We start from the raw sequence: 27807 nt of genomic DNA, 5'->3' as shown, positions 1-27807 counted from the left end.
GTCAAATAAGTGAATAAGTGATGAGAACTCTGTTTCCTTTCTTTGCAGTCAGGAGGAAGGTGCAATCAAAAGTCACAATTGCATCTTGATTTACAAATCAGGGACAGAGGGAGATGAACACAACACTCCAGACAGTCACTTCATCGGACTGACCACCAAGATGTTAAAAGTGAAGAGGCTGGAGGAAATCACCACGTGTTACAACAGCAACCGCCTGGAGAAAGCGGTCTTTTTTCAGTGCGTGGAGAAGGTTGAGAAGATGCAGTGTTTTCTAGAAGAAAGTTCTAGTGAACAGGATTCAAGATCTGGAAATAATGAGGTAATTGTGTGCTAATTCAGTCCCCTGAAAAGTCTTAGTTCTACCTTATCTTTTCTTACATACATCAATAAAGATAGCCATTCATCAGACCTCTTTCAAATTCTATTTTGTCTCTTGAGTATAGGATTAGAGAACATTTATAAATAGGAAAGTTTTAATTTTGTTTCACTGAGGACTATGCATTTGTAAATTAAACAACTCAGTTTGGGAAGTACTTAAGAGGACTTTGATTATGCATCTCTACCCGCAGGCTACATTATAGTTAGTGGCTTTGAAGTTATGAAAGCGAATTTATGGAAACACACATTTCTTAACATGAAAACACACATTTCTTAAGAAGGATCATTTAAAAGCATGGAGTTGGACATGAACTTTTGAGAAGCACTGCAATGGGTACAATTGCTGTGCAGAAGTTTCCAATTTCCTCAAGACATTAATCTCCCAGATAGGTGGTAGAGCTGTTGACACTGATGGTCAGTGGCAGGGATAAGTAGGCCTTGCCCAATGGCATGCTGTGTCCTCATCTGGGCTCTACATGGGCCCTGAGCCCATTGTGGCTGCTTGATCTTTGGCAAGTTACTAAACTCCACCTTATCTGGATAATGGGATGATAGCTGTTGTGGAAATTAAGTGTGATAATGGATAAAAAGCCCTTAGCATACTATCTGCCACCATGCTAAGCATTTGCTACATGTTAGCTAGCAACAATCCCATCCCCTGTCTTAGCTCAGTTAGTTCCCCATCATCCATTCGTAGATAAGCAGTTCCTGGCCCAGCATGGGCCTCACAGTGTGTTGCCTGTGCCTTTATTCCAGCACAAGCAATTGTTTTGAATGTGTTTGTCACTGTTTTCTAGTGTCACTCCTCAAGGTCGGGAACTCATATCACTTTGCATTCTCAGGTGCTTTCCCAGTAACTGGCACATAATAGGCACCAAAAAATGTCTGTGTGAGGAACAGATCTATTTAAGTGCAATCTGCTTTCTGGCAAAGGGCTAGGAGTCATTGTTCTTAATAATCAGAGCAACCTACTCTTATTAAGCAGGTTTGGGAAACCTCTTTCTTTGTCCAGTTACTTTCTGAAAAACACTATTCAGACAGGAATTGCATTTTTTTTTTTGGCTAATAAACATTTCATTATTTTTTTTAATTGCTTAAAGTATTACAAAGGGTATTACATATGTGTCCATTTTTTTGCCCCTGCCCTAGACAGTCCCCTAGCCTCCCTTAACCCCCAGTGTCTTATGTCCATTGGTTATGCTTATATGCATGCATACAAGTCCTTTGGTTGATCTCTTACCCCCACTACCTCCTGCCCCCCAACCCTCCCCAGCCTTCCCGCTGCAGTTTGACAATCTGTTTGAGGCAGCTCTGACTCTGTATCTATTATTGTTCAAAAGTTTATAATGGTCTCTGTTATCCATGAATGAGTGAGATCATGTGGTATTTTTCCTTCATTGACTGGCTTATTTCACTTAGCATAATGCTCTCCAGTTCCATCCATGCCGTTGCAAATGGTAAGAGTTCCTTCCTTTTTAGAGCAGCATAGTATTCCATCGTGTAGATGTACCACTGTTTTCTAATCCATTCATCTACTGATGGGCACTTAGGCTGTTTCCAGATCTTAGCTATGGTGAATTGTGCTGCTATGAACATAGGGGTGCATATATCCTTTCTGATTGGTGTTTCTGGTTTCTTGGGATATATTCCTAGAAGTGGGATCACTGGGTCAAATGGGAGTTCCATTTTCAGTTTTTTGAGGAAACTCTATACTGTCTTCCATAAGTGGCTGCACCAGTCTGCATTCCCACCAGCAGTGCACGAGTGTGCCTTTTTCTCCACATCCTCTCCAGCACTTGTCGTTTGTTGATTTGTTGATGATAGCCAGTCTGACAGGTGTGAGATGGTACCTCATTGTTGTTTTGATTTGCATCTCTCAGATGATTAGTGACTTTCAGCATGTTTTCATATGTCTCTTGGCTTTCTGAATGTCCTCTTTTGAAAGGTGTCTATTTAGGTCCTTTGCCCATTTTTTGATTGGATTGTTTATCTTCCTTTTGTTAAGTTGTATGAGTTCCCTATAAATTTTGGAGATTAGGCCCTTATCAGATATGACATTGGCAAATATGTTTTCCCACACAGTGGGTTTTCTCATCGTTTTGTTGATGGTTTCTTTTGCTGTGCAGAAGCTTTTTATTTTGATGTAGTCCCATTTGTTCATTTTCTCTTTAGTTTCAAGTGACCTAGGAGCTGTATCAGTGAAGAAATTGCTTCGGCATATGTCTGAGATTTTGTGGCCTTTGGATTCTTCGAGAATTTTTATGGTTTCCTGTCATACATTTAAGTCCTTTATCCATTTTGAGTTTATTTTTGTGCATGGTGTAAGTTGGTGGTCTAGTTTCATTTTCTTGCATATATCTGTCCAATTTTCCCAACACCATTTATTGAAGAGACTATCTTGGCTCCATTGTATGTTCTTGCCTCCTTTGTCAAATATTAATTGAGCATATTGGTTCGGGCCAATTTCTGGGCTCTCTATTCTATTCCATTGATCTATATGCCTATTCTTGTGCCAGTACCAGGCAGTTTTGAGAACAGTGGCTTTGTAATACATCTTGATATCTGGTATTGAGATCCCACCTACTTTGTTCTTTTTCAGGATTGCTGCAGCTATTCGGGGTCTTTTTTTTTATTCCAGATGAATTTTTGGAGAGTTCGTTCTAAATCTATGAAGTATGCCGTTGGTATTTTAATGGGAAGTGCGTTGAGTTTATAGATTGCTTTGGGTAGTATGGACATTTTAATGATGTTGATTCTACCAATCCATGAACACGGTATGTTCTTCCATCTGTTTATGTCTTCCTCTATATCTTTTTTCAACGTCCTGTAGTTTTCTGAGTAGAGGTCTTTTACCTCTTTAGATAAGTTTATTCCTAGGTAGCTTAATTTTTTTTTGGTGCGATGGTAAACGGGATTGTTTTTATAATCTCTCTTTCTGAAAGTTCACTATTGGTGTATAGAAATGCCTCAGATTTCTTGGGGTTAATTTTGTATCCTGCTACATTGCCAAATTCATGTATTAAGTCTAGTAGCTTTTTGATGGAGTCTCTAGGGTTTTGTATGTATAATATCATGTCGTCTGCAAATAAGGACAGTTTTACTTCCTCTTTTCCATTTTGGATGCCTTTTATTTCTTCTTCTTGCCTAATTGCAATGGCTTACACTTCCAGTACTATGTTGAACAGGAGTGGTGAGAGTGCATCCCTGTCTTGTTCCTGTTCTTAGGGGAAATGGTGTTAGTTTTTGTCCATTGAGTATGATGTTGGCTGTGGGCCTGTCATATATGGCTTTTATTATGTTGAGGTATGATCCTTCTACTCCTGCCTTACTGAGAGTTTTTATCAAAAACGGGTGTTGAATTTTGTCAAATGCTTTTTCTGCATCAATTGATATGACCATGTGGTTTTTTTCTTTCAATTTGTTTATGTGATGTATCACGTTTATTGATTTGCGGATATTGTACCATCCTTGCATTCCTGGGATAAATCCTACTTGGTCATGGTGTATGATCTTTCTGATGTACTGCTGGAACCGATTTGCTAAGATTTTGTTGAGGATTTTGGCATCTATGTTCATGAGGGATATTGGCCTGTAATTCTCTTTCATTGTGTTGTCTTTACCTGGTTTTGGTATTAGGGTGATTCTGGCTTCATAGAATGAGCTTGGAAGTGTTCCTTCCTCTTGGATTTTTTGTACTAGTCTGAGGAGGATAGGTTTTAGTTCTTCCTTGAATGTTTGGTAAAACTCCCCTGTGAAGCCATCTGGTCCTGGGCTTTTCTTTGATGGAAGCTTTTTGATGACTGCTTCAATTTCTTCCATAGTTATTGGCCTGTTGAGGTTTTTAGATTCTTCCTGATTGAGTTTTGGAATGTTGTATTTTTCTAGGAATTTGTCCATTTCCTCCAGGTTGTCTAGTTTGTTGGAGTAGAGCTATCCATGGTATTTTTTTTAACAATCATTTGTATTTCTGTGGGGTCTGTTGTTATTTCGCCTCTATCGTTTCTGATTATGTTTATTTGGGTCCTCTCTCTTTGCTTCTTGGTGAGTCTGGCTAGAGGTTTGTCAATCTTGTTTATCCTTTCAAAGAACCAGCTCTTGGTTTCATTGATTTTCTGTATTGTTTTTTTGGTCTCTATGTCATTTATTTCTGCTCTAATCTTTATTATCTCCTTCCTTCTGCTCACTCTGGGGTTTTCTTGTTTCTCTCTTTCTAATTCTTTGAGTTGTAGAGTTAGATGATTTACTACCATTTTTTCTTGTTTTTTGAGATAGGCCTCTAGAGCTATAAACTTCCCTCTCAGGACTGCTTTCATTGTGTCCCATAGGTTTTGGATTGTTGTGTTTTCATTGTCATTAGTTTCCAGGATGTTTTTAATTTCTTCTTTGATCTCATTGGTAACCCAGTCAATATTTAATAGCATGCTATTCAGCTTCCAGGTGTTTGAGTATTTTGGGTTGTTTTTATTGTAGTTTATTTCTAATATTATGCCGTCGTGGTCTGCGAAGATGCTTTTTATGATTTCAATCTTCTTGAATTTGGGGATACTTTGCTTGTGACCCAACATATGGTCTATTTTTGAATATGTCTTATGTGCACTTGAGTAGAATGTATATTCCGTGGCATTGGGGTGAAGTGTTCTGAAGATGTCTATTAAGTCCATCTGATCTAGTGAGTCATTTAGGATTGCTGTATCTTTGCTGATTGTTTGTCTAGAGGACTTATCCAGTGCTGTCAGTGGTGTATTAAAGTCCCCTATTATGATTGTATTGTTGTCGATCTCTCCTTTGATATCTTCCAGGAGTATTTTTATGAATTTGGGTGCATATATGTTTACCAGGGTTATATCTTCTTTTTGTATTGATCCCTTTAGTATTATGAAGTAGCCTTCCTTATCTCTTGTTATGGCCTTCACTTTGAGGTCTATTTTGTCTGATATAAGTATTGCTACCCCAGCTTTCTTTTCCTTTCCATTTGCCTGAAAGATATTTTTCCATCCTTTCACTTTCAGTCTGTGTGAGTCCCTTCTAATGAGGTGGGTTTCTTGTAGACAGCAGATGTATGGGTCATGTTTTTTTATCCATTCAGCCACTCGATGTCTTTTGCTTGGAGCATTTAGTCCGTTTACGTTTAAAGTTATTATTGAAAGGTACTTGTTTGTAGCCATTTCTTTTTTTGTGTGGCTGTTTTCTTTCTGAGCTTTTTATTTCTTCTTTTTATACCAGTCCCTTTAGCATTCCTTGCATTGCTGGCTTGGTGGTGATAAACTCCCTTAGCCTTTTTTTTGTCTGTGAAGCTTCTTATTTCCCCTTCAAGTTTGAATGATAGCCTTGCTGGATAGAGTGTTCTTGGATTCAGTCCTTTGCTTTGCATCACTTTGTAAATTTCCATCCATTCTTTTCTGGCCTGATGTGTTTCTGTTGAGAAATCATTTGATAATCTAATGGGAGATCCCTTGTATGTAACTTTCCGTCTCTCTCTTGCAGCCTGTAAGATTCTCTCTTTGTCCTGAACATTTGCCATGGTAATTATGATGTGTCTTGGTGTGGGTCTTTTCGGGTTCACCTTGTTTGGGACTCTCTGGGCGTGTGTGACTTTTTTCTTCCCCACCTCAGGGAAGTTTTCTGATATTATTTCTTCAAATAGGTTTTCTAATCCTTGTTCATCTTTCTGTTGTTCTGGCACCCCTATTATTCGTATGTTGTTTCGTTTCATGTTGTTCCAAAGCTCCCTTAGGCTCTCCTCCTGTCTTTTAATTTTTTTCTCCAATTGCAGTACATTTTGGGTGTGTTTTGCTTCCTTGTCTTCTAATTCACTAATTCGGTCCTCCGCTTCTCCTAGTCTACTGTTGATACTTTCAATGGTGTTTTTTATTGCAGCTATATCACTCTTCATTTCTTCTTGGGTCTTACTTAAGTTGTTGATTTTTTCATCTGTTTCTTCTAGCTTCTTCCATATGTTATTGATTTTTTCATCTGTTTATTCTTGCTTCTTGCATAGGTAGTTGATTTTTTCCTCCATCCGGTTTATGCACTCTAGGACCCTTATTCTGAATTCTTTTTCTGTCATGTTGCATGCCTCTGTATTACTTAGCTGCTTTTCTGGATTGTCCTTCTTCTCTTTCCTTTGGGGGTTTCTTTGTCTACCCATGTTTGATCTCACTGACATATCTCGACGTTGATTCATTCAGTGGCTGCTCCCTGGGTGGCAGTGACTCCTTGGTCTGTGTTTGCTCTTCGGGCGGTTGCGGTAGCAGCTGCTCCTCTGTTGGCAGCATCTCCTCTGGTGGGTGCTGTTCACAACTGTGGTGGCTCTTCTGGCTGGTGGGGGGAGGTTTCACTTACAGCTGCTGTTCCTCAGCAGAGGCTGTGGTGCTCAGGAGGCTGCTGTTGTTTGGATCTGCTGCGTTGATTTAAAGGCACAAAATACAACACAACAAGGCACCACGTACCAGGCACTAAACAGAAATATATTCACGATATTAATAACCCCAAATAAAGGTGACCACCCGAATTAAGAGAATTAGAGGATAAGGAAGAAGGAAGAGAAAAAGATAAAAGAGAAAAAAGAAAAGAAAAGTAGGAACCAAAAAAGGGAGTGCAAAAATGAAATTGGGAAAAAGGAGGGGGGAAAATAAAAGCAAGAAAAGAAAAGAAAAAAAAAGAGCGAAAAGAGAGAATGAAGTGGAAGAGGGGAAGAGTCTTTTTATATGCGGAGAATACTCCTATAGAACCGCCACTAATCCCAACAAATTCCAGCAACAGCTCCCTGGAGATGAATGCAAACTAGAAACAACCAATAATATAACGATGAAAATGGAATGGAGAACACTAATCACAAAATAAAATAAAGAGAAAATAAAATGGCACTTTAAAAAATGGTAAAATGGTAGCAGTAATAATACTGGTTAAAAATAAGAAGGTAGTAATTAAAGGGGTAAAATCAGGTGATGGAAAAAGAAGAAAAAAAAAAGAAGGAAAAAAATTGGTTTCTTAGTTAAAAGGTGAAGAAAGAAAAAAAAAATTTGCAGTAGTGAAGGTCCTTCGGTTCTTCTATTCTTCAGTCTGGCTCGCCTTAGTCCTGCCAGGTATTCAGGAGAGTGTTGAGTTTCCCTGCGATACACTGTTCCTCTGTGTTGTAAACCACAGTCCTTATTTTAAAGCAGGCCGTATTTGTTTCCCAGACTGCCTTATTTTGTGTTTAGCAAAGAGTCAGTTTGTGGCTCATCCTCTGGGTGGCAGTGTTCTGGGGTTGGCCTCTGAGGCTATACGGCTTCTCGCACTTAAAACTGATTTGGAGAGGTTAACTATCCAGAGCTGATTCCTTAATAGTTACCCACTCTGTGTTGTTGCTGGGATTGAGAATCCCTCTATAGGCCAGACCCTGTTAACTCCCAGGGACTGATCAGATTATTTTAATCCTTGATCTCGTTCAGGGTGGAATCTGGGTGTGGCTGTGTTCCTTGCCTGGGGGCTGGGGGGAGGAGTCTCACTCTCTGGAGAGAATGGCTGCCCCAGTCCTGGGCTCAGGGGTGTCTCAGCACTCAATTCGCTGCCACCTCTCCCGGCCCCCGTTCTCTCCTCAGTCTCTCCCCAGATTCCACTCCTCCGCACACTCTCCCTCTCTTCAGCACAGGTGAGTGTCTGTATCCGAAATGTCCCATGAACAGGATTCAGTGAAAACAAACAAACAAACGCCGGCCATGGAAACGGGGAAGGCTTGGTTTCTGTAAGCTCTTCTCTTACCGGCACTGCATGGTCTGGTCAGCTCTTCAGGCTGCCCCCTTTAGGCTCAGTCCTCCGTGATCACAGAACCCAGCTCTCGAATCCCCTGGCTGCGCCAGGAATTCCGCGGTTCTCCTTTCCCCCGTCAGGGGCTGTGCCTGTCCCAAGGGACGCGGCTGTCTGCCATGCGGTCTCCCTCCGACCCTCTGGGCTCAGAGGTCTGTCAAACTGTCCTGCCCAAATCCCTGGTTTTTTTTTTTTTTTACCTTTCCAGGGGAGTTCTGCCCTTCCCGGCTGCAAAAGGTCTCACCAGCTGAGCAATTTTGCCAATTCGGGGTGGGTGTTATTAGTTTCAGCTGCTCACTCCATTTGCTCTGGGACACGACCTGGGATGCGTCTGCCTATATTGCCGCCATCTTCCGTCTCTCCAGGAATTGCATTTTTAATGAGCAACAGAATGAAATAGATCTGTTAGGTATAAAGGGCAGAGGTGTCTTTACTGTAAGTGAATACAGAATGGTAGAATGTACTAGAGAGAAGTGAGTGAGGTCAAAACGTAGGTTTTCTGAGATCTCTACTTTCCCTGTTGAGCTACTGTCTTATTCAGTATACACCAAGAAAAAATTTCCACAGGTGAAATTTCAGTCAAATGCAAAGGGCTTCTTCGTGAGGGCTGTTTACAGCCCCCCAAAAAACAGAAGGATTTCTTTCTCTGTTCATTCATTTCTGTAGACAGAGAAGACAAAATATTCTTCTCAGATAACTTTGAAATTACCAACTGCCTTAGTAATTTATATGAATTTGATTACTTTTCCAGTACTGTTTTTCTCCACATTCTGATATAATTTCTATGAGTAGGCAATGTCTTCAGAGTGAGATGGTGCTAAGTTAAAACATGGACATTTTAAGGAAGAATATTTTTGGTGATGAATTTCTTCAGAATATTAGAAATCAAATGATTTGGTAGTCAAATACTTTAGGATATATATACCTATATATGTACCATATACATATTTACTTCTCACCCAAGGACATGTTTTTGTTGATTTGAGAGAGAGGAAGGGAGAGAGGGGAACATCGATATGATACAGAAACATTGATTGGTTGCCTCCTGAATGCTCCCTAACTGGGAATCAAACCTGCACTCTAGGTATGTGTCCTGAGTGGACACCTACCACCTTTTGGTGCACAGGACAATGCTCCAACCAACTAAGCAACCTGGCTAGGGCTAGGATATTTTTGAGGGAAAGACTGAGAATGTCATTGCTCCGAAACCCTAAGAGAACATCCTTCACAATTAATCTGATGTCCTTTGTGTAACCTGGGCCTCCTGGCTGGGTCCTGCAGTCAGTGCTGTGCGGAAGGTGTGGAGGAATGACAAGTAGCTCCATAAGTCCCATTCAGCTTCTTCTTTGCAAATGGCAAGGGGCCCAGAAATGTCAGCAGTAAATTTCCCTGCCTCTCTCTGCCTCTCTCTTGCCTGGTGGAGGACAGATGGGCACACGGATGTGAGGCTCAGAGCTTTTCTCCTTCCTGTGGCTGCCAAGGCCCCTGTGTTGGAGGCTCCTGCCTCCTGAGCCAGTGAGTGCCAGGGTAGCCAGAGGCCTTGGCAGTGGGTGGGTGGAGAAGGGCATTCCAGCAGCTCAGATGTCTTTGGGTATGTAGACAGAGCTAGATTGACATGTCTCCATATTCTGCTGAGGTCACAGTAAAGAACACTCTTTTCTCTCCAGGGATTATTTTTTTTAAGCCACAATTTTCTCCACTTATTCTCCTTTCTCTTTTATCCCTTCTCTCTTTGAGAAGATTAGCACTGCTAATCATAGTAAAAATCTTCACTGTGGTGCACTGGAAAGAATGTACTCTGGCTTTCAGACACTATGTGATGTGGAAGCTGTGTTTGGAAAGTTTGGAGTACAATTCTTTCTAGAAAAGTCTTTACTCTCCAGTCCCAATAGGGCAAATTATCTGTAAATTTAACAATTTATATTTATTAACGTGGTTTGGTAAAGTTCAGATTATTTTTCTTTTCCTGCTCTTAACCAGGTTTTTCTATTTCATTTATATTTCCTCCACTGGATTTATTTTAAACTATCGTCTTTCAATTCCTCTATGTTTTGTTGAATTTATTAAATACTACATATTCTCCTTTATAGCATGTCTTATTCATTTTATTTTTCTACATTCCTTTTTATCTTGTTTTTTAATTACTTTTCTCATTCTATGATATTTAAAGGGTGTTCAAAATCACCTAAATAGTGTAGAATTTTAAAAGCTTTTAACAGATATGCCATAATAAATTAGATCTAAATGTATAATCAAGTAAAACCTAAAATAAATTAATCTGCCACATATGAGTGATAGGTTTCATAGCTGTGTGTATATACCATGAATTCATACATTATAAATGACTCATAATGCTAATTAGCATTGCTTTTGTACAATTAAACCCAGGGTTTCTCCTACTGTTACTTCTCTATTTCTTGTATGAATACTCCATTCTGCATTTCCCTCAGATCTAATTTACTGTTCAATACAAATATATGTACACACTATCCTATATAATAAAAGCCTAATAAAAGCTAAGTGTCTGGTTGTCTGGTCATCCATTCAACCAATCAAAGTATAATATGCTAATGATATGCTAAGGCTGCTCAACTACTCACTATGACGTGCACTGACCACCAGGGGGCAGACAGTTGACCAGTCGCTATGATGTGTACTGACCACCAGGAGGCAGACACTCCGACTGGTAGGTTAGCTTGCTGCTGTGGTCTGGCCTATTGAGACTGAGCAAGATAGGCTGGACCTGCCCTGGATCCCTCCTGTGGTCCCTTTTCGGCTGGCCAACCTCCTGCATCCCTCCCCGGCCCTGATCATGCACCTGTGGGGTCCCTTGGCCTGGCCTGCACCCTCTCTCAATCTGGGACTCCTCAGGGGCTGTCGGAGAGCTGGTTTTGGCCTGATCCCACTCAATGCAGGAGCTGCCCCCTGGTGGTCAGTGCGCTCCCACAGGGGGAGCACTGCTTAGCCAGAAACCGGGCTCATGGCTGGTGAGCACAGCGGTGGTGGTGGGAGCCTCTCCTGCCTCCACGGCAGCGCTAAGGATGTCCAACTGACAGCTTGGGCCTAAGCAGTCAGTTGGACATCCCCCAAGGGCTCCTGGACTGTGAGAGGGCGCAGGCCAGGCTGAGGGATGCACCTCCCAGTGCATGAATTTCGTGCACTGGACCTCTAGTTAGCTTAATAAAAGACAAAAGAACCAGATAATTTTTTTAGGCAACCACAGTTCCATTTTCCCTTTGGGTTCTGTCTGCTTCCCCTGTTGGCTATACATAGCCCTACATTTTATGCCCAAGACTATCCACACTCACCTCCTTGTTCTTTGGTTTCCCCTACCTTTCTGTACACTCCTAGTTACTTATCCTCCATCCAAATGGCATGGTCCTGACCAGGGAAGTAGGTGAAGCTGTTGGGAGTGTGGGGGGTGGTGGCTGGGAGCACAGAATAAGGATGACCCTAACAGAGGCAGGATATCACAGCCTCGGGAATATTTAAATGCCTAGTACAAATGCTCCAAAGATCAAACAGGAAAAAACATTAATTAACAGAATGTGAATAGGATAGAGTGGGTTGGAGCAAAACATGGATCTGCCTCTTTGGATTGCAGTTGGTGCTTTTAATAGTAGGTGGCATTTCCTGACTAACTGCTATGAAAATGTACCATCAGTGGCATTCATAAAGATTAAAACTTAGATCTCAAGTAACATTGATGAGGGTGGAGGTTTTATAATTTTTCAAAGTTACATTTCCCCACCCCACTTCTTTACTCCTCACCCTTGGGGCAGGAGGAAGCTGCCTGGTGGTGGCCCAGCCATCCAGGCGGATGCCAATTTCTGTCTTGCTAATCTCTTTGAACTGGGCACAAGCTCCTTCTCCTTGGTGTCAATTGTCACCACAGGTCTCTCTCTGACCCTGCACCTGTTTCAGATCTGTTACACAGACCATCATATTTTTCCTTTTAAAGAGGCGATTATCTGTGGATCGTGTAACTGGAACATCTATTGCAGGACCCTGCAAGCACTCTCTGTGATCTCACACTGCCTGCTCCTCAGAGCAGAGCGCTAACAACCCTGTGCTGGGACATGTGCTGGTGCGAGAGTGGGAAAGGGAAGGAACATATAAGCCAGGTGACTTCTTTATAGCCGCTTCCAGAGAATGGACCTACCACTTAGAAGGAAAGACGTCTGGATTGTAGGTAGTGTGTGCCTCATCTCATCTCCCTTACTCTGGCGTGTGCTGCGGTCCAGGATGACACAGGGAGGTCGCAGACAGGCTCCTGCTCCTGAGGACGCACAGGTAGTGTTACCACTTTCAACTAAGACAGATTCGTTTTACTCTTGTTTGAATGTTTCCAATCAGGGAGTGGTGCTCGCCAAAGGGGATGGAGTGCATGCCCCAAACTGCCCTCTCAGGAGAGTCGGGTGATAATAGAGGCAGGTGCTACATTTCAAAGTTTCCAACACTTGCACCGCCATTTGGGAACCTCAAAGCAGCTATTCCTGGGGGCATGTTAAAGTTGGCGACCTGTTTTTGCCTGTGGGAGCTAAAAATTAAGTCAGCATCTCTTCATTCTCCTACTTATATGACGATTAGAAAATAAAATAGCACAAAAGCAGAACCCCCTTTCCCTTGTTAAGAAGTCTATGGCCAAAGCAGTCTCTGAAGAGTGACCTCTCTACTGAGGAAGCTCTTCAGCACGGCCTTCTGTGCTATTCCCTTGAACCCTTGCCCCATGATGCCTTTCACTTGATACCATAGCTATTCCAGGAATGGAATCCAGTCAGGAAAAGAACAGGACTCGGAAAGAAGAAAAGTAACTCAGATTCTAAGGATATTAGCACTTTCCAAGAGCCGGTATTGCATCTGGAAAAGCAGCCCTTTCCAAATATTTAATTTGTTTTTATCAGTTAACACGGAATAAGTTATTTTTAGAACAATGTAAGAGTTTAGAAGATGCAACAGAAGACAGTCTGAACCACTGTTCCTACAGGAAGTGGATTTACAGTGATGGTCCTGAGCTTTTTCCATTATCATCTACCTCACTTCCAGAGACTTTTGGCTTTCCCCCCCTAATTGAACACCCCCTATGAAATCTTAATACCATAGATAGACTGTATATCTGTTTAGGTTTTAAAGATATATCTGTGTTTTATACATAAAAAGAACAAAAGTTTTTGTAACCCTCCTAAAGAATCATTTTTACCCCCGTGGGGGGTGATATTACCCCTATTGAGAATGCATGATTTACAGTTAAAATATTTCCCTCCCCCAAGCAATTGAGCAACATTTTCCTATGCCTATATAGGAGGGCAAAAGTAGGTTTACAGTGTGAGTATGTGAAACACAGAGTTTATTCTTGTAATTTTATTTACTAATTATTGTATGTTTTCCATATAAACCTTCTACTCCTCCTTGTATATAAATGCCTTTCTTATACCTTATTTAACAAGAAACTACCAACTCAGCACCTTGGTGGTGTTTAGAGGACTGAGCACCCTGGGATTCAGGCTTTTTGGATGTCTCAGACTTTTCAGGGGACCCTGACACAGTAAGCATTTCTGGGATCCTTAAGTTCACTCTCAGAAGAATTGCCAAACCTTGGAATGGTTTATCATCTGGTCTGTTGTCCTTGGGGACAAAGTAAGAGAGATGGGAAAGACATGGATAGACATGAATGGATTTCTTTTATTTAAAGAAGACATCATAAAACGTAAATCTCCTTAGATCTGACCTAACATCATGATTAGGTCTGTGTTTTCAGACTTGGTCACTGGTGTCCAAGCATTTATAATTTTTGGCTATTTAATATATCTCCTATGGGAAATGCTAGAAGGGTTTTCATCTTCCAAATGGAAAAGAATGTTATTCACCTAAGCTATGAGAATGTAGCCCTCAAACTATTTCACAATGAAAAGGTTAGCAAGATATATGGCCTACTTAGGAGTGTTGTTGGTGTGGATTTAAGAACGTTTTGGTCCGAAACCGGTTTGGCTCAGTGGATAGAGCATCGGCCTGCGGACTGAAAGGTCCCAGGTTCGATTCCGGTCAAGGGCATGTACCTGGGTTGCAGGCACATCCCTAGTGGGGGATGTGCAGGAGGCTGCTGGTGGGGGATGTGCAGGAGGCAGCTGGTCGATGTTTCTGACTCTCTATCTCTCTCCCTTCCTCTCTGTAAAAAATCAATAAAATATATTTAAAAAAGAGAAAGTTTTGGAAACTTTTAACTCTTAAAAAAATGTCTCTGTAATCAGCTTCTACATATACTCGCACTTTTTTCCATTGTTAAGAATTATTCAGAAATGCGGGCTTAGACATTTCTATAAGCCTAGCAGTTTTAAAAACAGTTGTTTATAGGGACATCAGAGAATCCTCTTTGTGATATTAATGTGCTCTGCATCCATTTAGAACATGAAACAACTGAAAGGTTTGTCCAATACACTGGGTAAAATACCTGCCATGTCATCTGGGCGTGCTGTCCCAAACATGCCGATGAGTCATATTTATGTTTGTGTCAATTCAGGTTCTCAGAATAATTAAAATTCTTGCTAGTTCTGTTATTTGGGGGTAATATAAGAAGATATATCTTATTTTTATCTTTCTACAAGTTAAAGCAATGTAGTACAAAATATAAATATTGCAAATCAAGTCTGTGTTCCTAAATAAGAAAATGTATAATGTACGTGAGAACGAAATTCCTGAATGTCCCTATCGACTTACCTAAACACGATGATGGCTGTAAAGAGCACATTTATCTATTAGTGTTTCCCAGACTTTCATTTTTCACATACCACCTCCATGACTTTTGCTAATCTGTATACTCATTTTACTCCTATTAATTACTTTCACATACCAAGTCATTTAAAAAATGAGCAGAATCAATAACAGAGTGAAGCCATGGTCTTGATATGCTTATCCTAAATGTTCAAATATACAGTAACACATGTGAATTTTAAAAACGGTGCGTGAGTTAACCCCAGGCCCCTAGCAATGAGGTTATCCCAAGTCAGCTTGTGGAAGCAGTTTCCAGGTCTCCGCCCTGTGCCGTTTGGCACTTCCAACTTCATCTCTCATTTTCTGCCTGCCCTGTAGCGACAATAGCAAAGACCAGAGAACCTGAGAAGCAGTCAGCAGTGGAGAGAAGAGAGAACCGAAGGCTTGCCTCTAGATAGCAGACACATAGAAAATCAATAGCAGGTAAAGTTTGTTTAGTGCTTTTTATGTGCTTGGACCAGAGTTCTCCATGTGGTTGCTTCTGAGGTCCCATCAGAAAGCAGAGCTGAGACAAGAGCATGAGTTGTTGATGGATCATTTTGGGAATTGACTTAAGGGCATAGGTGTGTGGCCTGGAGGAGTGTGAAACAGGGAAGGAGAGAAGCTCCAATGAGGTCGAATTGCCAAGCTGACCACTGCTGGGTGGTGACCTCAGAGCTGTTCACCTATCGGACTGCGGGGGCTTCTGATTCAGCTGGCGCCATCCCCACTGGTTGAGGGCTGTCCCCTGGAATTTTCAGTGGCAGATGGGTGAGTGCTGGCTCCCGTCGGGTCCTAGCAGCACTTCCACCTCATTTACAACTTTTAATTAGGGAAGAATGTTTGATTTGCCATTCATTGATTGTGTAAAAATGACAGGTGCTCATTTGGATACTAGCACAAACTAGCATGTAATCCATGGTTTGTGGCTTCATGCATTCAGAGATTCTCATGGGCATGGTTGTTGTGGTATTTCCATAGTGAGCGGGTACCACGGGTCTGTGCTCTGCATGCAGGCTGTGACTCAAAGGTTAGGAACATTAGGGGCACAGCCTTGAGAGACTGCGGTGGTCAGCTCAGCCCAATCCTTTTCTGTAGGGGGAACTTAAAGTCCAAGAGAGACCAAATGGACTTGCTCACTATTTGTGACATCAAGGGACTATCCTAAAATTAGAGTTGTCTTCTAACCACATTTTCTGATGCTCTTTCCATGTTTTCTTTGGTTAGAGCCAGGCTCCTTCACAAAGAGGTGGGCAGCACTTGGCATGGTCACTGTCAAGGTTCCCCACTGGCTTTTTCCCATGGGGGCCCAGCACAGATCAGGGCAGACTCCAGGTCAGCCAGGGTGGCTGGCCATCAGCAAGGCCTGCTGACCTCCTGCCTTGGCACCACCTCTTTCTAGGTAGGAACATTATATTTTTTCATTGTACCCAGGCTCCTCCTCTAAGAATACTTTCCCCAAGGCCTCATTCCGGGAGCTGGCAAGGCTCAGCTTTAATGCTCGTGTCAGAGACGAGGTGTCAGGAAACCTAAAAAAAGGCCATGAGCAGGCTAGAGGTGTGAGAGCCAAACCTCTGACTTATCTAGTTGACCTTTAGCTTCTAGTTTTTGCATTCCAAATGTGAGCAGTGAATAAGGATGTAAAGTTCTCCTGTTCTTATACTTTTTATACAATTCAATGCTTATCTGAGCTAACTTAGGATAAGGGGTAACTGTAAAAATTAGTTATAAATACAATATTTTAATTCACAATGTATTTTTTCTTTGTTCTTGGGAAAGGACTCTACCTTCTGTATAATGTGTTTTATAATAGTACTCTCCTGCCTGGCTGGCATGGCTCAGTGGTTGAGCATCAACCTATGAATCCGGTGGTCATGGGTTCAATTCCCGGACAGGGCACATGCTTGGGTTTCCTGGGTTTTCAGCTTAATCCCCAGTAGGGGGAGTGCAGGAGGCAGCCAATCAATGGTTCTCTCACATCATTGATGCTTTTCTCTCTCTCTTCATCTCTCTTCTTTTCTGAAATCAATAAAAATATATTAGAAAAATAGCATCCTCTCACTTCCAGCCATACAATTTAAGTGGAACTCTTGCTCCATTGTTTTTTGGAATGCCAGGGTGCATACCCCTGGTACTTTCCTTTTCTTTCATTCTCATCTGAGGATATATTTATTGATTTTGTATGTGTCCTGACCGGAAATGGAACCCAAAATCTTTGAGTGCACTGGAATACACTTAACGAGCCGAGCCACCCAGCCAGGGCTACCCCTAGAACTTCGACTTCCCTGTGCCGATAGCTAGTATTGTTCCATCACAGGGGCCTGTTCCAGAGCACCTGCCAGTTCTACTGTCCTGTTTCCATCTTGGATAACTTTGAGTCTAGAATATCTTCAGTCTTCTGGATGCTCCCAGAACACATAGGGGATAAAGGAGGAAGAAACAGCAGGGGTGAAGATTTGATTTAGAGCTTCTAAATCTCCCAGAATTTACCAAAGACCTTAGCATTGCTCTGAATCACTTAAACTCCTTTAGTTCTCTGGAGAGAGCTTCAGAGAGTCTCACAAGTGTGGCCTCAGAAAGAATCATCACCCGCTCTAGCCTGAACCCAAGGAACTCCAGCTCTTGGTGTTTTCCAAAATTGCCCAAGGAAGGAGAAGCTGGAACAGGCAAGGGCAACACTTGGAGAATCTACATTGGCCAGGGCTGTCTTTTGCTGAGACATCATCCACTAGACCAGCAGTTATCAAAGTGAGGTCCCTGGACCCCCAGGGGAGTAAGATGTAAGGCTCTTTCAAATGTCTACAAGGTCAAAACTATTTTAAAATAATTCTAATATTTTGGCCTTTTTTCCTGCTATGACATTTGCACTGATGAAGAACAGGCAGTAGTGCGTAAAACTGCTAGCACCTCAGCACAAAATATAGCAGCAGCACCAAAGTGCACTAGTCAGTAATCCTAGCAATTTTTCATCACTAGTCACTCAAGTATTTGATTTTAAAGAGCCAGTCTTGCTTAAGAATGTCCTTGATGAAGCAGGAATAAAAATGTACTTAATTGGACAATATCAGTGTAAATATTCATTTAAATCTTTGTGCCTAGATTCCATATTAATTTACTCAATAAAGAATTGCTGAGCCCCCTGCTGCACAAAAGACAGCATTGGACCTGCTGGGATTCTCCCATAATTATTGCCAAATATAACACAGGTTTGCAGAGCAGCTGCTTGGAACTCAAAGATGCAAGAAATTTCATTTACAAAGGTCTCTGACACTCTCAAAAAGAAGTAGAATCTGATAAAACATGATCATTTACTTAAAGGATAAGTATAGGAGATACATTTGAGTTGCAAAAGGCTCTTTCAGTCTGTAGCTCAACATATTTATAGAGGTGTTTTATGTTAAGGTCTTTCTTTAAACTACTTGGAAAATTCTTGTTACTTAGAAATTTAAAAATTGATAATTACAAGTGTTAGATCTCACTTCTTCCCAACCTTCTAGAATGAGCATGTTGTATTGATACTATGATATGAATAAGTTTCTACATTCCTTAGGCTGTTTTTGCATTTTACCTATTTAAGATTTAAACATGGGTCTATTTACTTATTTAACAAATATGTAAATGGTCCTTGCGGTGTGCCAGATCCTGTGCTAAGCATTTAACAAATATGAACTCATTTAAACCTGCAGGCACTACCCTGCTGGGCTCTGTAGAGAATACTAACAATTTCTGACATTTATGTTGTGTTGCTTGTGTTCTAGGCACTGTGATAAGTACTTTGCACATGGCAAGCACTTCAGTTAATCCTCACAATGGCCCCATGAATTTGGTATAATCATCATCTCTTTTTTATAGCTAAGTAAACTGAGACTTAGTGATGCCAGGGACTTGCCTAAAGGTTATGCAACTATATACCATATTATTTCTCTTTGAATGGATTAGTTTGCCCAACACATGACATAGATAATTCAGCTTATCTATAGACAATTTAACTAGAATGTACTTTTTAAAATGAAATGTTTTAAATTCAAATTTGAAGAAAAATTATCTCTGATAAATTTTCTAAGGACAATTTGTATTATCTTCACGTGATCTGAAACATAGTTCACATTTGATGATTGTTTTGGCTCTTTGTTCCAATTCTTTATCGAGTAAATTAATGTATACTCTAGGCACAAAGATGTAAACATAGCCAGAACCAATGGGTAACAGGAGCTAGTTCATTTTTCAAGGCAAACCAAGGCTTGGCTCTGGGACCACGAGGTAACAGTGACCTCTAGTGGGCAGAAGTTATGAAAGTTTCTACAACCCCGTGGTGAAATCAGAGCACTTCAGGGGAAAACAAATTGTTGGAATCAGTGTCATGGGTCTGCAGTCAGCACACTCTCTCAGCTGTTGGTTAATGAACACCGGAAGAATACACTGGGACTGGTGATTATCTCAAACATATGATAAGTTTGGGAGTTTATAAACTAAACTGGAGGCCTGGTGCATGAATTTGTGCAACAGTGGGGTCCCTTGGCCTGGCCTGAAGGATAGGGCCGAAACCAGCTCTCCAACACCCCCCGAGGGGTCCCAGATTGCAAGAGGGTGCAGGCCAGGCTGAGGGACCCCTCCAGTGCACGATCGAGGCTGGGGAGGGATGCAGCAGGACTCCAGGGCATGTCCAGCCTGTCTCACTCAGTCCTGATCGGCCAGACCCCAGCAGCAAGCTAACCTACTGGTTGGAGTGTCTGCCCCCTGGTGGTCAGTGCACATCATAGTGAGTGGTTGAGCGGCCTTAGCATATCATTAACATATTATGCTTTGATTGGTTGAACAGTCGACTGAACAACCGGACACTTAGCATATTAGGCTTTTATTATATAGGATACTGTTTGTCAGCATGCTCGAAAATACTTAATTTTTTTGTTATACAGTGCATAAGTTTTTGTATTTTCCATACTTTATTAATCATAATTATGTCTTGACTATTAAATGAAATTGACTTTTCACTAAAGATAGATCAGGTGTTTGGGTGGTTTGCATACACACGGTTTACCTAATAATGAGAAGTTACAACGTGAGACATTGTTTAATGTCTGGTATGTTCAGTGTGAGACTACAGATTGAATTTCATTTCTGCCTCCTACTATCTTTAGGACACTGAGCACAGTATCGAGCCTCTCTCAGCCCATTTCCTCATCTGGGGCTAATGATACGGACCCACAGGACTGTCGTGGAATCCAGTTAACATCATGCTTCGCATGGAGGAAGTGCCCCGTAAACCAAACAGGAAGCTTTATGTGACACTGGGCATCTTTTTGGTGGCCTTGTCTCTTTCCTGCTATGAGTCCCACAGGTCTAGTTTCCTGAAGGACTCTTCTCCTTTAGCATCTTTCCACCTTGAATTTCCTTCCTTATTTTACAGTGACTAGACTGGAAACCTTAGCGATCTTGGCACCTCACCATCCTGCAATATTGACCCTTTCTATTCCCTGTCACATCCTATCGGACATCAGATAACAAATTCTGTATGTGGCATCTTGAAAGGTTTCTCAGATCTCTCCTTTTTATTCCCACTGGGATGATGGCAAAATGGGTTTGTTTCTCCCACTGTCACTTAAGGATATGTACAGAGAAATTGAGTTATCCTCTCTTCAGAGGGAGAAAGGCATTGCGTGCAGTTCTACATACAGGATAATGGGAATAGGACTTTAAAAATGAAATGGTTGAAATTCTTAATGGTGGGATCATTTTTTTTTGATATAGAGGATTTGGCCACATGGTCTTAGTAGAACATGAGAGAAGGCAGAGACTATTATTTTATTGAACACATTACCCAACATGACATGGGAATTGGACAATGAGTGGTTTGTTCAAGCTTAATGCAGTTTACAAAGATTTATAAACTCACAAATTACAACAATTGCTATCACTGTCATGACAAAGCGGGTGGGAGAAATTCCACTGGTGCCCTGTCCAGAAACTTAGTCTCAATATTTCAAGTGGTGGACGATCAGACCTGACTTCCCCAGCTGTTGGATACCACAGGAGAAGCTACATTCCCATCTCCCAACTTCCTGTCCTCATTCCCTGAGAACCATGCCTGATCTCGAGCTCAGACGGCCACACACAATTTATTACAGAGTTGTCTATTCTAATAAAATTAACTGGGGATAAAGGAAAGAATGGGAAGTTACCAGGCATAATGTCTAACTCTTAAGCTTGCCCAACAGAAGATAATGACTTAGAGTTGAAGCTTATTGATCCATTTCCAATTATCCTACTTTAATATCATGTGCTTGCATGATCAGCATCATCTTATGTGAGATTATTAATATTATTGCTCAACACATAATATTGGAAATTCTCAATTCATGTTAAAATATTAAAAGCTCTTCCCTGGCATGTGTGGCTCAGTTGGTTGGAACATTGTCCTACACACTGAAAGGTTGTGGGTTCAGTTCCTGGTCAGGGCATATACCTAGGTTGCAAGTTTGATCCTCAGTCAGGGGCACGTATGAGAGGCAACCGATCAATGTTCTCTCACATCGATGTTTCTCTCTCTCTCAAAAATCAATAAAAATATTTAAAAATTTAAAGGCTGTGAGAGGTATCCCTGTTCAAGTGACAATAGCAAAACTATTTTCAACCACGCACATAAGAAACATTTAATAAATGTTAAGTTATTACATTTACTTGAAACATTATTAGCATTAGTATTTATCATAAGAACTTTCAAAATTTATTTGACCACTGAACTCCTCTGTTTCCTGATTTATATTCACATCTTAGGGTGCCTAACATATGCCCTGGGGAATGCTGGTTTGTTGACAGAAGACCAGTTATTGACTTTGGTATCAAACAGACCCAGATTCAAGCCTATGTGGGGGCTCTTACCAGCTGTGTGGCCTTCATCATTTAACCTGAGCCTCAGTATTGTGTTCACGAAAATGGTGTAAAAGCACAACTTTGCAGGATAATTGGGAAGATTGAATTAGTTAACCTATCTGTTAGCACGTAGATGTGACCCCAAATTTAATTTTTGTTCCCACTTTTTACGTTTCATGACCATTGCCCTCATTCTTGCTTCAGTTCTATGCCTTTTGAAACCCTGTCTGTTCTTCAAGGTCAGTTTCAAATACCTCCACAGTTGATCCTAATCTGACCTCTGAGTTTGCATTGACTACATCATCCTTTAAGTACCCCGTTTAAGTACCCTGTACCGTTTGTAGGAATGGGTTTGGTGTTCTTATTTCATGGTTGGGGCTCCTACTAAAAAGCTGAGGATCACTCCCTGTGTCCTTTGTGTCCTCATAACAACTGTGTTATGAAAGTCAATTTTCATCTCTGTACTAGTTATTACTAGTACATCTCATATTTTAGCCTTAGAAGTGAGCATAATTATTCATATACTTGTTTCAAATATTTAAACAAAGTAATGAGTAGGGCCAATTTCCAAACAGCTATTTGGAGTAATATTAGTGTTGGTCATTTCTCCCCAGAGTTCCAGGAGGCTGACTTGAATTAAGTTGTAATCATTTCTAGACTGGCAGAATCAATTTAGAGAGGTTGGTGTGATCTGATATACTACAGCTTTCTTAATTTACCCACAGATTAAATTGTTCTCCATAAGAGATACCTGCATGTACTTCTGGGTGCTTTCTGCTCCCTTCTGAAGAACAAGGCAATCTTCTACCTCTTTCTTTCAAGTCAAAATTTGTCTATTAACTTGCACTCTGAAATGACTCTAATAAAATTGAATGAATAGCCAAGAGGCATTGCATAGATTCTGAAGTCCCTTTTGAAATGAGTTATCCAAGAAAGAATGTGTTAATTTTAACACAGTTTTTATATGTTTGCTTGCTTCTTTTTTATGTTCTAATCTTTGAAAGTTGTTATTTTATGTGTGATGATGGTGATCATTCACTAACAACAAGAATCTCTTGCTCTGATAGTGGTCTGTAACTTGTCAGCACCACCTGGTTCCACCCAGACCTACAAAATAGGAACCTGCATTTTCACAAGATTCCTGGATGGTTAATGTGCACATTAAGGTTTGAGAAACACTAGAATATTCGTTACCTCCTGCAATTGAAAAATGAAGGTCAATTAAAGTTTGCTGTAAAAAAATTGCTGAAAGAAAACTAGACGTGTACTACTACAATTGTGAATATGTTTACCTAAGTATATATATATATATATATATATATATATATATATATATATATATATACACACTAATATATATATTTTCTCCCATGGGTCTCTCAGGCTGATCCTTGGGAACCAGGCAATATCCCAAATCCTTTCTTGAACGTTTTCAGAGCATATTTTCCTTGGTAAAATAAATATGTCTAATAATAGTTCTTTCCATTAGATTTCCCAGGCAGACAAAATGCAGAACTTGTACTGTGGCCAGTTAGATAAGAAGGGTGAGAGAACCCGTGAAAAGGCGGGTGTGGCCTGCCTTCCCTGTGAGGGCCACACTGATTCTCAGAGATGTGTTGGGCCATGCAGATTCTCACCCATCCGAAGGTGGTGTGGCCCTGTGGTGAGATGGTATGTCATAGAAATTCCTTGGTCTGCTCTTGTCGACAAAGCAGCAGGCAGTTTATATGAAAGCCACATATGTACTGAGTAAAGGAATATAGTACGTGAGAATCTAACTTGCAACTCAGTTACTTCTGCAGGTGCTTTCTAGTATGTAAAAAAGAGAACATGTCTTGCAGAGTGGCTGAATCCTTTTCATTCTACTCTTGCTGGTTTTAGGATGACTTTAAATTCAGAAGGTCCCAGGGTCAAGTGGGAAGATCACTGGTACCTGTAAGTTTGCCACTCACATTGGGTAAATGACCTTGACTTTGTATGTGACTCTGATCTTTGTTTATCTGGGTTGAGAGCCACTGTGCTAAGGTGTTGTTTCTCAAACTCTCCTGAAGTTGAGAATCATGGAGGGGGCTTGGTGAGCAAGTATACAGACCCCTAGGCCCAATAAACTATGGATGCAGAATCTCCATGAGTGGAGCCTGGGAATCTGTGTTTTTAATAACCCTCCAGGGGATTCACTAAAACATTTTTGTTTTGTTTTCAATTGTAGTTGATAAACAATATTTATCAGTTTCAGTTATACAATATAGTCATTAGACATTTACATAACTTATTAAGTGATCCTCTACATAAGTCTAATACCCATCCAAAACTAATAGGTAGTACAATATAGGGTGGGGCAAAAGTAGGTTTACAGTTATTTGTATGAAAAATAATACAAAAATTAATAACTAACGATACAAGAATAAATTATTTCATGTACTCATAACTGTAAACCTACTTTTGCCTTACCATGTATTATGGACTAAATTTTCTATGTTGTACTTTGCATCTCTGTGACTGTTTTTATAATTGGAAATTTGTATATCTTAGTCCCTTCCTCTTTTCATTCATCCCCCAAATCCCCTCCTATCTGGCAACTACCAAAATGTTCTCTGTATCTAGGAGTTTATTTCTGTTTTGTTTGTTCATTTATTTTGTTTATTTTTGGAGGGAGGGATTAATGATAGCTTTTATTTTATTGTTCTTTTTAATTTTATTTTTCATGTTTCAATTAAAGTTGACATTCAATATTATATTAGTTCAGGTACACAGCATAGCAGTTAGACATTTTTATAACTTATGAAGTGATCCCCCCAATAAGTCTTCCATCTACCAGACACCACACATACTTATTACAACATTATTGACTATATGTCCTAAGCTGTACTTTATATCCCATGATTGTTTTGTAACTAACAATTAGTACTTATTAATGCCTTCACCTTTTTCACCCAGCCCTCTAACTACCCTCCCATCTGGTAACCATCAGTTTGTTCTCTGTATCTATGAGTCTGTTTCTGTTTCACTTATTTGTGTTTATTCTGTTTTTTTAGATTTCACATACAAGTGCAATTATATGGCATTTATCTTTCTATGTGTGACTTATTTCACTTAGCATAATATCTTCTATGTTCACCCATGCTGTCACAAATGGTAAGATTTCATTCTTTTTTAAGACCAAGTAGTATTCGATTGTATATATGTACCACTTCTTATTTACCCATTTGTCTTTTGATTGGAATATTTAATCCATTTACATTTAAAGTAATCATTGATAGGTAGGTAGTTCTTGCCATTTTATTAATTGCTTTCTGATTGTTTTTGAAGTTGTTCCCTGTTCATTATTCTGCTGCTCTCTTCTCTTGTATGTTGATGACTTTCTGTAATGTTGTGTTTGGATTTCTTTCTCTTTATTTCTTACAGTTTTTTTTTTGTCTGTGGTTGCAATGTGCTTCATATATAACAACCTATGTTTTTGCAGTCTTTTAAAGCAGATGGTCCCTTAAGATTGAAACACATTCTAGAATCATTATCATTTTACCACTCCCTCCACATTTATATTTTTGTTGTTACTTTTTTACTTCTTTTTGAGTGTGTGTATCCCTTAATTTACTGTTGTAATTACACATGATCTTCCTATTTTTGCCTTTTAACCTTTGACTAATTACAGTGTTAGTGCATCCACTGCTTCTATTCTGTGTTTGCCTTTGTCAGTGAGAATTTTTTTGTAATATTTTCTTATTCATATTTTTGAACATTTTTTTAAAAGTCCCTTTAACATTTCTTGTAATAGTGGTTTGGTGGTGATGAACTCCTTTAGCTTTTTCTTGTCTGGGAATGCTTTAATCCCTCCTTTGATTCTAAATGCTAGTCTTTCTGGGTATAGTAATGCTAGTAATCTTGGTGATAGATCCTTACTTTTCATCAGTTTGTATATTCCATGTCAATCCCTTCTGGCCTGCAAAGTTTCTGCTAAGAAATCATCAGACAGTCATCTGGGAGCTCCCTTGTAGGTAAGGAACTGCTTTTCTCTTATCGCTTTTAAGATTTTATCTTTGTCTTTAACCTTTGGCATTTTAATTATTATGTGTCTTGGTGTGTGCTTTTTGGGTTCATCTTGTTTGGGACTCTCTGTGCTTCCTGGGACTTCTATGTGTATTTCCTTGGTTAGGTTAGGGAAGTTTTCAAATTACTTCAAATTATTTTTTTCAAATAGGTTTTCAATCCTTTGTTTTCCCTATTTCCTTCTGACAGCTCTATGATGTGAATGTTGTTATGCTTGCTGCTGTCCCAGAAGTCCTTTAAACTATCCTCATTTTAAAAATTCTTTTTTCTTTTTGCTGTTCAAAATGGATGTTTTATGCTACGTTGTCTTCCAAACCATGGATTAGATCTTCTGTTTCATCTAATCTGATATTGATTTCATCTAATACATTCTTCATTTCAGTTATTGCATTCTTCATTTTTGACTGGTTCTTTTTTATGTTTTCTATCTGCTTTTTAAACTTTCCTGTTTGTTGAAGGTCTCATGAAGTTCATCTACTCTTCCTCTAAGTTTATTGAGTACCCTTTTAATCAATATTTTTAACTCTGCATTTAATAACTTGTTTGTCTCAATTTTGTTTAGTTTCTTTTCTTAAGTTTTGACCTGGTCTTTTGTTTGGGACGTGTGTCTTTGTCTCCTCATTTTGGTTGTGTATGTTTCTATATATTATGTAAATCTGTATGTCTCCCAGTCTTGGCAGCATAGGTGTCCAGTGGGGCCCAGTGGTGCAGTCTCCCTGGTCACCTAAGCTGGGTTCTCTCTTATGTTTCTTGTGTGGGTTGTATGCGCCTTCCTATTGTAGTTGAGCCTTGATTCCTGTTGTAATGTCATGTGAGAGATTGACTCTCAGTCTAACTGGTTGTGAGAGGTGGCCATGACTACAGAGAATGAGTTGTTGTGCAGGGGCTGGACTTGCCCAGCAGGATTTATTTTAGTGTTGCTTTGGTGCTTGCTGACTCTACCCTTTGGGTATACTGTTTGTGGTGCTGGTTGGGTGGTGCTCTGGTGTAGTCTGAAGCTGACCATCAGGTATGTTGGTTCTGGGGCTTCTTGGGCAGCATTCTGGTGCTTGTCAAATTAGGCTGCTGCCTTTTCCTGGCCTGGAGCTACCTGGTAGGAGCTACAAAATGATCTACACGTAGATGTCACCTGTGCTAGGCTTGGGGGCATCAGGTAGAGGCCAAACTGGGAGCCGAGGCTGGCTGTCACTAGAGCCTGGGTTGGGGCCACTTAGCAAGAGATATGGGGCTGCTTATTGGGGTTTGTGAACCTTTGAGGAAAGTTAGCAGCTTGAGTCCAGGCAGGTCACAGGAGGAGGTGAGCACAATGTTTACCTACTCTGCCATCTTGACTGCCAGTCCCAGGGGATTCTCATCAGAAGTGTGGCTAGCACTGTTCTAATAAAGCCATTTGATTACTATCCAGCTCTTTTTCCTTCTTTTGTCCTTAAATGTGCTCATAATAGGAGATGAAAATTAGCAACTAAGAATATCCTATCTAATAAAAGAGAAACATGGTACTTAGCCGTACGTCTGCTACCCTTCCCATCGGCTAATCAGGGGAAATGCAAATTAACTGCCAGCCAAGATGGCGGCCGGCAGCCAGGCAGCTTGAAGCTAACATGAGGCTTGCTTGCTTGCTTCAGTGACAGAGGACTCCAACGTTCCCCGCCTGCCTTGCCGGCCTCTGAGCCTGCAGTTTAAGAAACATTGTAACAAATATAGAAGCTAAACAAAACCCCAGTAACCTGCTTTCAGCCAGCCTGGATCTCAGAGCTGGAGTTGATACAGTGTTTCGATTATAGAACCCAAACAAACCATTTACCTGCTTTCAGCAGCAGAGGCCTCAGAGCTGGAGCCAGAGCTAAAGCTGGCCCAGAATAAAAAAAAAAGAAAAAAAGGAGCAGTTGGGAGCTTCAGTCACCCTCCAGCTTGAAAACAGCCCTCAGCCCCTCACCCAAACTGGCCAGGCACCCCAGTGAGGACCCCCACCCTGAA

General features: G+C 40.6%; 1 protein-coding gene across 4 annotated transcripts in view; it reads left to right on the top strand.

Moving 5' to 3' along the window:
- The window catches only part of MYLK4 (myosin light chain kinase family member 4), a 170848-nt gene continuing 143041 nt past the window's right edge, over nucleotides 1-27807 (top strand). For 2 of the 4 annotated variants that reach the window (XM_059688412.1, XM_059688411.1), the window contains exon 1: nucleotides 1-319. In XM_059688412.1, the coding sequence (XP_059544395.1) occupies nucleotides 161-319 (159 nt within the window). In that variant the 5' untranslated portion in view covers nucleotides 1-160. Of the gene's footprint in view, nucleotides 320-12173; nucleotides 12460-15250; nucleotides 15358-27807 lie in introns of those variants that run through there. The other 2 variants (XM_059688413.1, XM_059688414.1) reach the window with 2 other exon arrangements.

This window comes from Myotis daubentonii, chromosome 3 (genome assembly GCF_963259705.1).
Source record: "Myotis daubentonii chromosome 3, mMyoDau2.1, whole genome shotgun sequence".
Taxonomy (NCBI): Eukaryota; Metazoa; Chordata; class Mammalia; order Chiroptera; family Vespertilionidae; genus Myotis; species Myotis daubentonii.
Note: the sequence above shows the minus strand (reverse complement) of the source record. Positions and strands in the feature narration are given on the sequence as shown.